Source organism: Thunnus maccoyii, chromosome 4, assembly GCF_910596095.1.
Source record: "Thunnus maccoyii chromosome 4, fThuMac1.1, whole genome shotgun sequence".
Classification (NCBI taxonomy): domain Eukaryota; kingdom Metazoa; phylum Chordata; class Actinopteri; order Scombriformes; family Scombridae; genus Thunnus; species Thunnus maccoyii.
In genome coordinates this window covers 8286034-8298863 of record NC_056536.1, presented here as the reverse complement: position 1 = coordinate 8298863, position 12830 = coordinate 8286034, and the positions used below count along the sequence as shown (strand labels likewise).

General features: G+C 39.9%; 1 protein-coding gene across 2 annotated transcripts in view; it reads left to right on the top strand.

The window, feature by feature from the left end:
* The window catches only part of ptpn11b (protein tyrosine phosphatase non-receptor type 11b), a 42727-nt gene that overhangs the window by 10791 nt on the left and 19106 nt on the right, over positions 1-12830 (top strand). For both annotated transcript variants that reach the window (XM_042409971.1, XM_042409970.1), the window contains exon 2: positions 5961-6083. In XM_042409971.1, the coding sequence (XP_042265905.1) occupies positions 5961-6083 (123 nt within the window). The remainder of the gene's footprint in view (positions 1-5960; positions 6084-12830) is intronic.

Sequence of the window (12830 nt, the reverse complement as noted above, 5' to 3'; positions counted from 1 at the left end):
GTCGAGATCTGGTCCAGTCCAAGACTTCGCCTCAGTCTCGCTTTCAACAGCCGTGACTCCGCATTCACTCAGACTGGACTGAAGCAGATGTTGGAATTTTATTGAATACTGGATGTTTACCAGTCCGGGGGTTAACCTCCAACAATAGAGGATCCTTGATGACCACAATGGAGAGGTGTAGTGCCCTGTGTCGGTGTGATTCTCTCGCTCCACGTGTCTCTTCCTTTACTCTTCTCGCGTTTCCTCTCTGTTATAGTCAGAACAGGTCAGGCTGCTTTGTGACTGACAAGCCGTCAGTCTCTCTTTGATTCATCTGTTGAATGCAGTTGCTTCATCTCCAAAAAGAGAAAGAAATAGCACAGATTTCTGACATTTAAAATTTCCAAAAGGAAATTTCAGACATTTTCCATTTAGCTGTAGTAAATGTCACTCTCAGTTCATTTGATCTGAATTGTTCAGTCGTTCTGACAAACAGAAACATCAACAGATGACAATAAGAATGTCCTAGATATCCTCGTTACACAGCGCTTATATTTATGTTTCTGGCGGTTGTACAAATGATTGAGGAGGATTAATCGAAAACATTGTGTCACATCTGAAATTCAGACCTGTGCACCAGAAGTGACCACGACAGTATTCTGGTGTGTATTAGCAGCTCTGAGGTGACACAAGATCTGCTGAGCTGACACATGAGTCTTATTTTTATCTTACTGTCATGGGTTTGTGTCATACAGTGTACAAAAACAGAAACGCCTAAATGCTCATCCACTGTTAAAGCTTTCAGATATTATCTTCTCAGCATGAGCTTCATGAAGGCGCTTTTGTGCCGCCCGCTGCCTGCTCTCTGCTGGGTTATAATAATCAATAATAAGCCTTTGTGATGTGTCGGGGATGGTGGTGAAAGGCTACAATTTAGGATGTGAGAGGCATGATTTCCATGACTCATTCTCTCTATGTGTCGGTGTCAAGAAGTCTGTTTTCCCATTCTTGTTGAATCATTGACATATAGCATTCTTCTTTCCAAAATCAAGGGCTGAAACTTAAGACTGTTTTGGTATTTGGATGATCTGGTGACTCATTTTTCAACAGTTATTTTCTTCATAATGTACCTAAATGTCTGTGAATGACAATATGATGAATTCATATTGTACAGTAGTGTTTTAACTCATGTTAAAATCTAGTAAAAAATCCACTTCTGCACAATAATAGTAGACTTTTTTTACTCATATATATCCCTATGTTTATATCTATAAGGTGTTTGCTTTGTCACAGTATGTTGTTGAAAAATGACAAAAGTCTTTCATGGAAAAAAAACAACAACTTAGAAGCAGTAAATAAGTCATCTTGGAGAGAGATTTTAACTAAAGTGAATTCAGTAAATTCAGCTAACTTGTATAATTCATTGAACACCATTGATGATACAACAGTGTAAGATGATCTGATGGAGCCAGATTTGTCACATGTTCAGCCTCATCATTTCCAAGTAGCACCAATTCTTACCAGCTTGTGTAGACCCAGAGAGTTTTCTTTAAAATGCAGCGTTACTCTCAGGATTTATCCACTGTTGTCTGGGTTTATTTGAAATGCTCTTGTCTTGTAGCAGCGTAAAACGTTTTTAATGCTCTACAGTACACTTCCAGTCAAAGGTTTTGACACACTTTCTCATTCATGTGAATGGGCGTGTCCAAACTTTTGTCTGGTACTGCAGGGTTTCTCGCATTCATTTATTTGTGGTGGCCCGCCACAATAAAACTTTGCCCGCCACAAGTTGATTTCCTACTTTTGGAGCGGTGCACCACGCTGATAGACTCCTTAACAGACGCGGATGCACCTGCACTGACTCGTTCTCCCCCAACTGCACACAGACAGCCTCCTCTGAGCTTTTACCCTACAGTCACATCATGCCATCTACACTTGACAGGTGTGGTTGTGTTATCTCCACTTAAAAACGTAAACACTTTAAGACAGATTGTGCGTCTACAGCACTTTGTTAAGTGCCAACTATGCACTGTAAAAACAAGAGACATGGTGCATGTAGGTGCACCTCGTAAACTCTGTACTCAAATGGCCGCGAAGGTTTTTTAAAACAATAAAAGTTCCTTTTTTTTTCTTTTACTGCAGCATTTCTAATAATTAGATGCTAAAATCATAACAACAATATCCCATTCATTCAAGAATCCTACTGCTGCCACCACAAATACAATCTGATTCTGTGGGACTGTACTATATCTTGTGCATTCAGTTGTCAAATGTTCTTGTATCTCTGCCACCTGTTGGACTGTTTATGTAATATTTTGAAGATTCACTTTAATTGTTTAATCTATAGAATAATAATTAGGGTTTCCATGGACCCCAAGTGATGTTTTAAATGGACCTACTTTTCCTGACAAACAGTCCAAAAACCCAAAGGTATTCATTTTACTTAATCTTATTCTACACCATGTCATGGATAGATGCTAGGATTTTGCATTACTTGTTCAAATTGACGTATTTGCGTTACCAGTTTGTGTAGGTTTTTTTCAATTAGTCACTGCAGCTCTAAATGGTTTTCTGATTACTCCTTATATATACAGTAATGCATTAAAATCTCTGTCTCTAAAAATATATTTTTAGATTTCTTTAAATGTTTAAATGCATTACAGTTATCAAATCCCAGTGTAATACCTACAGTGAAGGGAAAGCATGCAAAAGTGGCTTTGGTACATTGTTGTCAAAGAGGGTACATGACATATGAAATACAAAATACATTTCCTGCAACCTGTTTGTCAAAGAGTTTTCTGTCCCCAATACACAAACAAAATGTGCCACCACATGTCCCTGAACCATTACATATTGTTTGTGTCAGAACTGATAGACCCACAACTTACTGTATACTGTCTGTGTGCATTTTCCTGTCACTTTTGTCAAACCCTCCTGCCTTGACACACAAATGGTGCCCTGGATGGCTAATGGTGCGTTGGATTAGCCAGCAATGGCACACAGTAGTTAGGGAGGTTTAACCCAATGATCCCTGCTTAAACATGAGCTCTAAATCCACACAGCTGACATACAGCCATTCACTGCTGTATCTACTCACTGCTTCTTGGAGATTTAATACAGTCCTTTACTCATCGAACACAGATTTTACTCAACTCACCACTGTGCCACTGTGTAGATGTACTTGATTTATGTCTCTGACTGTTTGTGAATGATAAATATGGTGTGGCTGGGATAAGTGGCAGTGTCAAACAGTCCGGTAAGAGCGCACAACCCAGAAAATCAGTCAACATACCTGAGAAGTAGATGAGATAAATATTTGCCTGCAGTGTTTTGCAACAGAGGAAGTGATGTGTAATCATTACCTTTGGCTTTGCAGTACTGTAAACCTGAGTGTTCCCCCCTTTCAAAACAGCACTGGACAAACAAGACATACAGTTTGTACATATTCATTGTTATTAGGCTGATTCATCAGGGAATAAATGTATGGGGCCTTTTAATAAAATTCATAAAAAGAAGTAGAATAAAGATATTAAACCATCTTTGAGTAAGAGCACTTGCCTACTGTTGGCCTCTTAAAAAGATGTGGTCAGAGATAACTTTCAGCATGACGTACAATTACCTCCAATTTGAGCTGCTGCAAGTTGTCTGTTTTTATGCTGACATCTTTAGACATATCGTCTGATCAATATTAAAAAGGAGCACTCAGTTTGTTTACTGATATAATTTTACTTACTCTCAGCTAATTAAAACAAGCGTGTGTTTGATGTGAGGTAAGATATGTGAGATATAAAGCATAAAAAATGATGGCTTGTAATACACCATGATATGATTGTATATTACATTTGAAAAGCCTAAAAGATAAAGATTAACACTATTGCAGTTCAAAAGAAAAAGATAAGATAAAATGTTCTTAAGCACAGACTACTGATACTGCTGATCTACAATCAGTTCCTGTCTTAAATAAGAGGTAGCTCTATTAATTTGGTGAGTGGATCCATTAACAGAACTCATATTAACTATGTTCCTTACAGTCAGTTCATCACAGAAATGTTCAACCATTGCCAGAAGATAAATTTCTAATACCATGTACATCCTCTTTTATGACCATCAGTCAACTAAAAGTCACACGGACTTGTGCACAAGCAAAGGTTTTTATTAAACCTGCCATAAGCACACAGTATCAGAATCAATTGCCTGAATTACCTCAAACCTGCAATTTTTACTTCTCAGTTTGTGAGTGAATAAAATCAGGGTTCTGAGCTGATCATAAGACATTGAAGCTAAGATGTCTCTTAATCATCGAAGTTGTTATTCCGTACTTTATACACTCCATCTTAAAAAAACAGCTCCCTCCTTTAAAAGTCACTGGAGTAGCTAATTAGGGTGCTTAGGGTGAGTCATTCTTTGGGGATGGAGTTTCTCAGCAGGAGAGTGTTTATCCAGCAGTCTTACAAAATCCAACAGCTTGAGGCTCATGAACACTGGCCCAATCAGCCCAGTTCAATGTCTGTTCTTGCAAATGAGTACAAGATTTATAAAGAGGGCTCAAGATCCTGTACTTTGCCCAATATAGATGTGATCATCCTAAAGTTAAAGCTGAAAGTCTGCACTTTAACCTCAGTGATTGTGTCATTTCAAATGCAATGAGCTGGAGTGCCAAACAAAAAAGAATATATATATATGTATGTATATATGTGTGTGTGTGTGTGTGTGTGTGTGTGTGTGTGTGTGTGTGTGTGTGTGTGTGTGTGTGTCTCACTATCCATACACAGATTCTGTACAATATTTTATGTGGTAGTACCTGTTGTTATCAATTAGTTTCCGTATGCACTGAAAAGGAGAAATATTTCATGCATGCTGTATTTAATATGTCAAAACACTCCTGTACAGAAATATCACTCTGACAGTAGACCTAATGGTTAAAGCTCAGGCGCTGCAGGCCTTCATAGTCAGCTAGACCGCTACACTGATGTGACAATTTGTGAAATTCTTTAAGGTTCTTTACATAAGAATTATGAAGCAATTTACAGGTTGTAATGGAACTTAAAGAATGGGACCTTCCCCGACTTTCTCGGTTGTCTGTAACAGCTTGCGGACTGATTTCCATGTGAAGGACTCGGGCCGGATTTTTCGCAAAAATCCAACGTATGTGACATTTTTGCACGCTCCTGAGTGCTTTGCCTTTCTCCCGCTAATGTCAGCAAACGACCGGCAGCTACCACAACAAAAATGGTGCTATCTGACTAGAAACACCCTGCAGATATTAGCTCTCCGATTAATGAGACAGCTAGCTGCCTCCGTCAACCACTACACATTTCACAACAAAACACCCCCGGAATGACAAGTCGCCCACTCCCGAGCACACACAGCTAAAACAACATTATTTCCTCAACAAAGGAGCAGAAAACAAGAGCAATAGCAGAACATAGCTTACCCCTTTTGTGTTTTTCTGTTGGTGGTTCAAAAGTAGTGATAAGCACACATTTCACAACTGAACCGCAGTCTTTTGTTCCCTGGCTACAGCTCGTGTTTAGTAAAGACGATTGGTAAAAAAAAGTTAGCGGTTTGCGGGTCAGTTGCTGAAAGAAGGTGCAAAGTACAACGTTAGAGATCTTTTATGTAATTATGAGAAGTGTAAACGAGGAAAAAGACATCACCTGCAATAGTCTAGTGCTGCTGCTCATTCTGCAAGTGAGCACGAGCAACGGGAAGCTGATTACAGCTCACTTAATGGCCACCGGTGTCACTAATGGGAAGGAATTTCTGATTCCTACTTATAAAACCTTAAATGCAAGATTATGTCTGACTCTAAACTGACATCAAATAAAATAAATGATATACTGTTTTGAACTATTGCGTCGGGGCCTGTTTTGTCTCCGTAAGAAGGGAAGTTGCTGGGTGATGGGACACAGCAGACATTCTCCTTACATGTGGTGAAATTGGGTGTTTAACAAGCTGCTCTTTTGTCCCCTGTCTTCCAGGTGGTTCCACCCCAACATCACCGGAATCGAGGCAGAGCAGCTCCTGTTGACCCGGGGTGTCCACGGCAGTTTCCTGGCCCGGCCCAGCAAGAGCAATCCAGGGGATTTCACCCTCTCTGTCAGGTAAATCCTCACCTCTACTCTCCCTGTCTCCTCTCCGTATTGCTTTTGTTGATCACCATCAGACTTTTTTTGCCCCACTATTCTCACTGGTTCAAAGTTCAGCCCTGAGAACAAACAAAGCCTTGGTGCTGTTGTGCTGGGAGGCCAGAGGGGTGATTAGAGAGTAGTGGTGCAACGGATCGTAGTTGATCCGTGGTCTGTATGGATCACCCCCCGTGGTTCGGCACGCATGGGAAACACAGATTAATTGCAAAATTTAATGTGTCATTTAAGACAACGTAAACAAACTGCTGTAAGTACAAGTCATAGACAGACAGCGTGCCGCTAACAGGGATTTTGAAGAGCAACGACCAAACCAGCATTTAACGGGTCCGCAGTGACATCTGCAGGTATGTTTACATGCTGTTTAATTTGCTGCAGCTGAGCAGCTAATTAGCTACGTAGCTGCTAACCGATGTTAGCGGTGCACTTTTCCCCGGTGAATATTTGTTTGGTGGCTCGTTCAACAAGCTAAACAGCAGAACAAGACGTGTGTTCATGTTTGTAAATTATAAGTTTTGATGATGTGGACACAGGCTGTTGTTTCATTCACTACCATGTTTAAAAGAGGAGGGTATCAGGCCTCATATTGCAATTTAATTTAACAATTGAGCATTGAATATTTTATATATTTTAAGATTTTATTTAACATTTAACATTTAAACATTGGACATCTTGGATGTTGTTTTCATGTTTTCATTTAAGACCATGGGCAAAAGTTCCTTATTTGTCGTTGACCCCCCCCCCTTTTTGTTTTTTGCTGATCCAAAAAAATGATCTGGTCCGTGACTTAAATCTGTGATACGATCCAAACCGTGAGTTTTGTGATCCGTTGCACCCCTATTAGAGAGGCTGTTAGTTCTCTCTGTGCAGTTTGCCCTGCCAAATGGAAAATAATCATTGTGACATTTACATTTTAGGCACTTTGCTAGTATTCCAATCCACAATTATTTAAAGCCAGTCCAACTGTATAATACTAACTGCCCGGACGACCAAAAGTTACACACAAACAGAAGCTTCAATACCCTTCTGTGACTATGGATTTAGTGGGTTTTTGGTCTGAGAATGGGGAATGACTGTGCTGGTTTGACTGAAGGGAAGTTCACCACTAAGGAGTGGGCCTTAAAGCCTCCAAAATTCTTACCAATGGGTCAGCAAGTGATGCAACATTTTGTCATTGTGAATAGATGGCATTTAAACAGAAGTTGTTTTGTTTGAGTGTTTCTAGGAACATGTTAGATAACAGATGTGGAATGTATGATTTGGTAACATTCTGACACGAATTGGCCCAAAAATCCTAATTTGGGCAGCACAGCAGAGTGTGATGCCCTTTAAAACCTGTCATTCGTGCCCTTAAACCTTTTTCTGTTAATCCCTTTAATAGAGCACCCTGGGGTGTTGCAGAGTATGTGAAATTTCTGGTAAGTAGAACTCAGCGCTTACGTGCTATGGTGATAACAGAGAGCAGGAAACAAACAGAGATAGAAGAAGAGAGAGTTTCAAGAGTGGCTTTTACTTGGTAACGGAAGCTTTTAAGGGATACATCACTTGGCCAAGCGCCTGGGAGAAAGCCCAAGCACATTTTGTGACTGTAGCTGTAGCTGGCATGGCGGCAGAAGCAGGGGAGAGGCTTTTGTGTATGTGTGTGTTTATGGGAGAGAGATAGTGAAAGAAACAGAGACAGAAAGAGGAAAAGGAAACAGGGTAGTTAGACAGGCAGTAGCTTTGAAATAATTTTAAGAGTGAGGGACCTGTTAAAGCTTTGACCTTCACTGCCTGTGGTTTGTGTGTATGTGTGGTGCAGAGTGTCGTAAATCACACACACCACAGGAAGGTTGGTAGGGTGAATTGTAGCCAGAGTTTGTGGTCTCGACAGACTTAAACACACACACAAACACACTCTCTCACACACACACACACACACACACCGAGGTCAAGTGGTCAGTGTACACTGCTTCACCACCTGCCAGAGAAGGTAGGTCACTTTCAAATAGGAGGAAGGAGGAAGGAAGCAGAGTTGATATTAAAGTGATACTATTCAACTTTTGAAAGAAGAAATAACACAATCTTCATTTTAGGAATGAAAAGTAGAACTTGTTTAGTTGACTTCAGTTTGATACCCTCAGAGGTTTGGCCGATATAGCCTTACTTGGTCTGTCTGTTATGATTATGTTAGCCAACTTTAGATGGATATTGTTGTGTACTGTGTCAGTTTATGACTTTATGATTCTTTTCTACTTCTGCTTCTGTTAAACTGTGTTTTAGCATTTACCATTATATTTTATCACTTGTCTACTTGAAGTCACATGTCTCTTTTTTACCACTAGCAAGTGATTTGTACATTTGTTATACTAAAAATTAGATGATAAGCTAAATACATACTGTATAACATTATGATATTAAAGACGTCCACAAGGGACTTTTAACAAACGTTGTTGTGGTGGTCCTGTACTAAACAAAGTGTTAGGCTAAGTATTTGAAAACATCAAGTAATCTTTGAGAAATACTGTTATAAATGAATGTTTGTCTGTAACAAAACTTACACAACAGAAACATTATGGTGTTTTTCTTTCTTCTTTCTGTGTATTAAAGTGTAACTGCACCTCCAGGTCTGAGCCTAACTCCACCACTGCGTCATTTTGAAAAATGCTAAAAAGTGGGCAAGGGGCTTAGAAGTGGGGAGGGGAGCCAAATTTTTTTTTCCCAGGATGGCAAAGTCATGACCCTCCCTACTCTGCCTCTGATTGGCTAGTACTTGTTGCCTTTGTTGGTTGGGTTGGTTAGGTTTAGGCATGAGGAGTGAGATTGGTTAGAGTTAGGGTAAGAATATCAGGGTCAGCCAATCAGAGGCAGAGAAGGGTGGGTCATGACTTCGCCATCCTAGGAAAAAAATATCATGGGAGGAGGGGAAGGGCTGAGGAGAGTAGAGGAGAGGGGAGGGAGGGGGAGTGTGGCTGTGTGAGGCAGGAGGGCAGGAGTTGCTCAGTGACATATAATAATAATAATGAGAGGATGACAAACAGTACAGCGACATTTAAATGAGCCAGAAGTCATTTCGCATTTCATCCCGCAGCTCTTTAACTCTCCGGCTGTCTGTTCCTGCAGTTATCATCTGGTAAAATCTTGTTTTAAAACGTTAAATCGCGGTGTAACCAGAGCTGTTACTGAACCTTTCTGACCGCAGCTCTGCTCCACAGCGGACAGGTTCACTGTGTTATCGTTCTACCATTTATATAAATTTCATGATGTAGAAAACTCCCAAACAGTCGACTCTACATCAGCAATGGCTCCGCCTTTTCAGGGCTGATTTTAAATAGCAGATGTCAGGTTGAGCCATTTTCAACCCATGAAATACTGATTTACATTTTGGTGTGCACTACCTCTTTAGCTTCATTTATACTCCAGAGCGAATGCGTACACGGACAGCTGCGGACACCGCGGACGGGTAGTTGTTCTGTTTACCTTCTGGGGTCTGCTTGGAGGACATGTTCCATACATGTGCAGTAGATCACTGTCTACAGGAAGGCAGCGTTGTGATCACGCGGACGCAACACAGAGCCTATGGGTATACCCTCTGATAACAAAATTTATGTCACGTGGACCCTAGTGGACCCTCATGGACACAGAAAGTATAATTTTGGTCTTTAGCCAATTTATCTTTTATTTTTTTTACACCTGTATTAGTGAAAAAAGGAAAACAAAGATATTAGGTATGTATTGTTTGCAGAAAGATTTTTTTGACACTGGTCGGCTTTTTAATTGCACTGTGCCAGATAAAGTCTGTAAAATGTAGAAAATATTGGAATACACTGAAGATAATTACTTAATTATCCTGCATCTACAGAAGTTATTCTTGGCTAGCATATTATGCTACCTAGCGTTTCCCTTCACACACACACACACACACACTCACACACACACGCATATAGTGTCTTATCAGAGCGGAGGAGAGGCTAATTAGCCAGTCATTAGCCAGGTTTCATCTTGCCAAGGCCATTATGAGGGGGACAGTCACTGTGAATGTTCGCATTGTAATGGACGCTGAGGGAGTCTGTTGTCTCTCTCTCTCTGTGTCTTATCTTCCTCTCCCTGCCTCTGCTCCTCTTATCTCCACCACCTCTCTTCTTCTCTGGCCCAGGAGGTGAATAGAAGAAGGAGGGGTCGCACAGAGCCGCAGCTCAAAAGCGTCTGAAGGCTGAAGTCTGAGACACTAATGAGAGCTTTTGAAGGTTTTGAAAATGTAATCAATTCAGAGTTTCATGAAACTCAAAGAGGGGAAAAAGAGAAAGTTTGAAGCAGAAAAAGTTAGTCCATAATTTACATCCAAGTCCAACTCCATAAGGAGAGCAGCCTGGTCAAGTTTTTCCATCATTTTTCATGCTCTTTATAAACTCTAAAGACCCCGAGGAGGAATTTTAAGGGCAATCTTAAGAGAGAATTTTGCAGGGCAAATTACCACAGAGAGCAAATGGATTTTCTCCCATCCTCTGTATTATATAATGCTAGCCTGGGTTAACTAAGATGTTTCCACTGCAGCCAGGCTATTTATAGATTTACACAGTTGATTAATAGACGATTTTACCACCATTATTTGGATGTCAAGTCGGTCTATGAATTTATTTGTAGAAGCAAAATATTTCAACTTCATCCAGTTGGCATCTTCTATACCAACATGTGTCAACAGTTTCTTATTTCCTGTGTTCAGTATGAACGTTGCATTCTGAGCTCTGATGTTCCACATTATGACCCAGTTTACACAATTTTTCATGTCTGTCTTAAAACATCACTCAGGTGCCCATATGAACACTGGAAGAGGTTTTCCTCACTGTAATCATTCCTCCTGTTCATACTGGCTTAAAAGATCCCCTTCAAATGTGCTTTTAATGTAAGTGATGGGGGCCAAAATCCACAGTGTGTCCACACAGTCATTTTGTGCAAAAATGCATTTACAAGTTGATGTGAAGCTTTTATGAAGCTTCAGCAGTGTGAGTTAGTCATATCAAGTGGATATCTGCCACATTTACAGTCTGTTTAGCATCAAATTCCCTCTTTGTGTTTCCTCAGACAGAGTTTCCCTGTTGAGCTGTAGTGGAAGTATATTAACAAGAAGAGGAACTTTGGCACTAAAAAGACTGTAATGTTGAAAGATATCTACTTGATTTTACATTTGGACGGCTGAAGCTTCATATTAGCTTCAGAAAACTTTTAAATACATTTTTACACAGAAGGAGGACTGTGGATTTTATCCCCCATCACTTACATTATAAGTGCCTAAGGATCCTCTAACGGCCAGTATGAACAGGAGGAATGATTATGGCAGGAAAAACCTATTTCAATGTTCATTTGGGCTCCTGACTGTCGTTTTAAAACAGACTTGAAACACTGTGAACCCATCCTTTAACACCCTCAGCTGATAGTGGCATTACAGATGTGCATATCAGCAGGGACAAAGCCACAACAACCATAGCTATGTAGCATGCAAATGTTTGTGTCAGTGTTTCTGCTTTCCTGATACGTACGAATACAGCAGGTATATGGTGTGTAACATAAACAATACACAACAACTGCACAAAGGCTACTTCTACTGTGTTGGGAAGTCAGCTGAAACTTCTTGTCACGGTACAGATACACTTCCATATTATTAAAGGTATCAATCCACACTGAATCCCAGACAGTCTCACAGAGACCCCCGTACTTTTTACTCTCCGAGTCTGTTTCTGTCGTGTTTAGTGAAGCGTCATCTGAGCAGGCAGCTGTTGAAATCACACAAATATCTCACTGTATATGTGTTTCAAACTTATTATCCGTATCAATGAATCAATAAATACAAACACAGATTTCGTCCCGTGCGGCTGACATGTAAACTATTTTGGTTCAATACATTTCTGCTGTTACTTGTTTGGATGTTCAAATATCAACAATCTTTCTCCAGAATGACGGACTCTACCTTTAACTGTTATCTTTAGTTGGTTAGTAGAAAAGTTAATTTGTAGAAAAATGAGACAATCGTAGTGAAAATTGATGAAGAATAGTTATTACTTAAAGCTCATTCATTCATGTGTCTGACCTTCCAGATTCAACACTCACTTATCGTTTTTGATAATACTGTCGTGATAACACCAAAGTCATACCTCTTTCTCTCTCTTTCTACACATACCGACTATAAAGAAACATTTCTATACGTCACGTTAGTGATTATACTGTATATAGGCAACAACAGTTGTTACATGACTAGCTTTGGGCTTGTTAATTGTTCAGATTGATCTTTCCCACCTTCTCAGAAAGTAGCTATTATTTGGCTGTATCTATTGCTAGTCGTCCATTGTAGAAGTTATTGTCTATATTGCTCAAGGTTTGGTCATTTCCATTGAATAAGGATATCTTATACTGCTATATAATACTTATGAATGAATAAGATGACTGAAAGAGTTTTTGGCTATCTGAGTTTGCAGACACTTCTCTTGAATTTCCAAACCTTCAGAGGTGAGCTGAGGAAATATAAGACTCATGAAGTTCAAAAAGATGTCTGCATTTGATGATGCATTTGATGTACTGTATGTTGGGTTGTTCCATAAGGACAAGCTGTTGAGATGTCTTGATATCTGAAATATTTCGGATTTAAACATACCTCCTTTAGGATTTAGGTTAAAAACCAGTGTAGCAGTCTGTCTGAGATGCAGAAGGGGAATTGAAATGGAGGCCAAAACT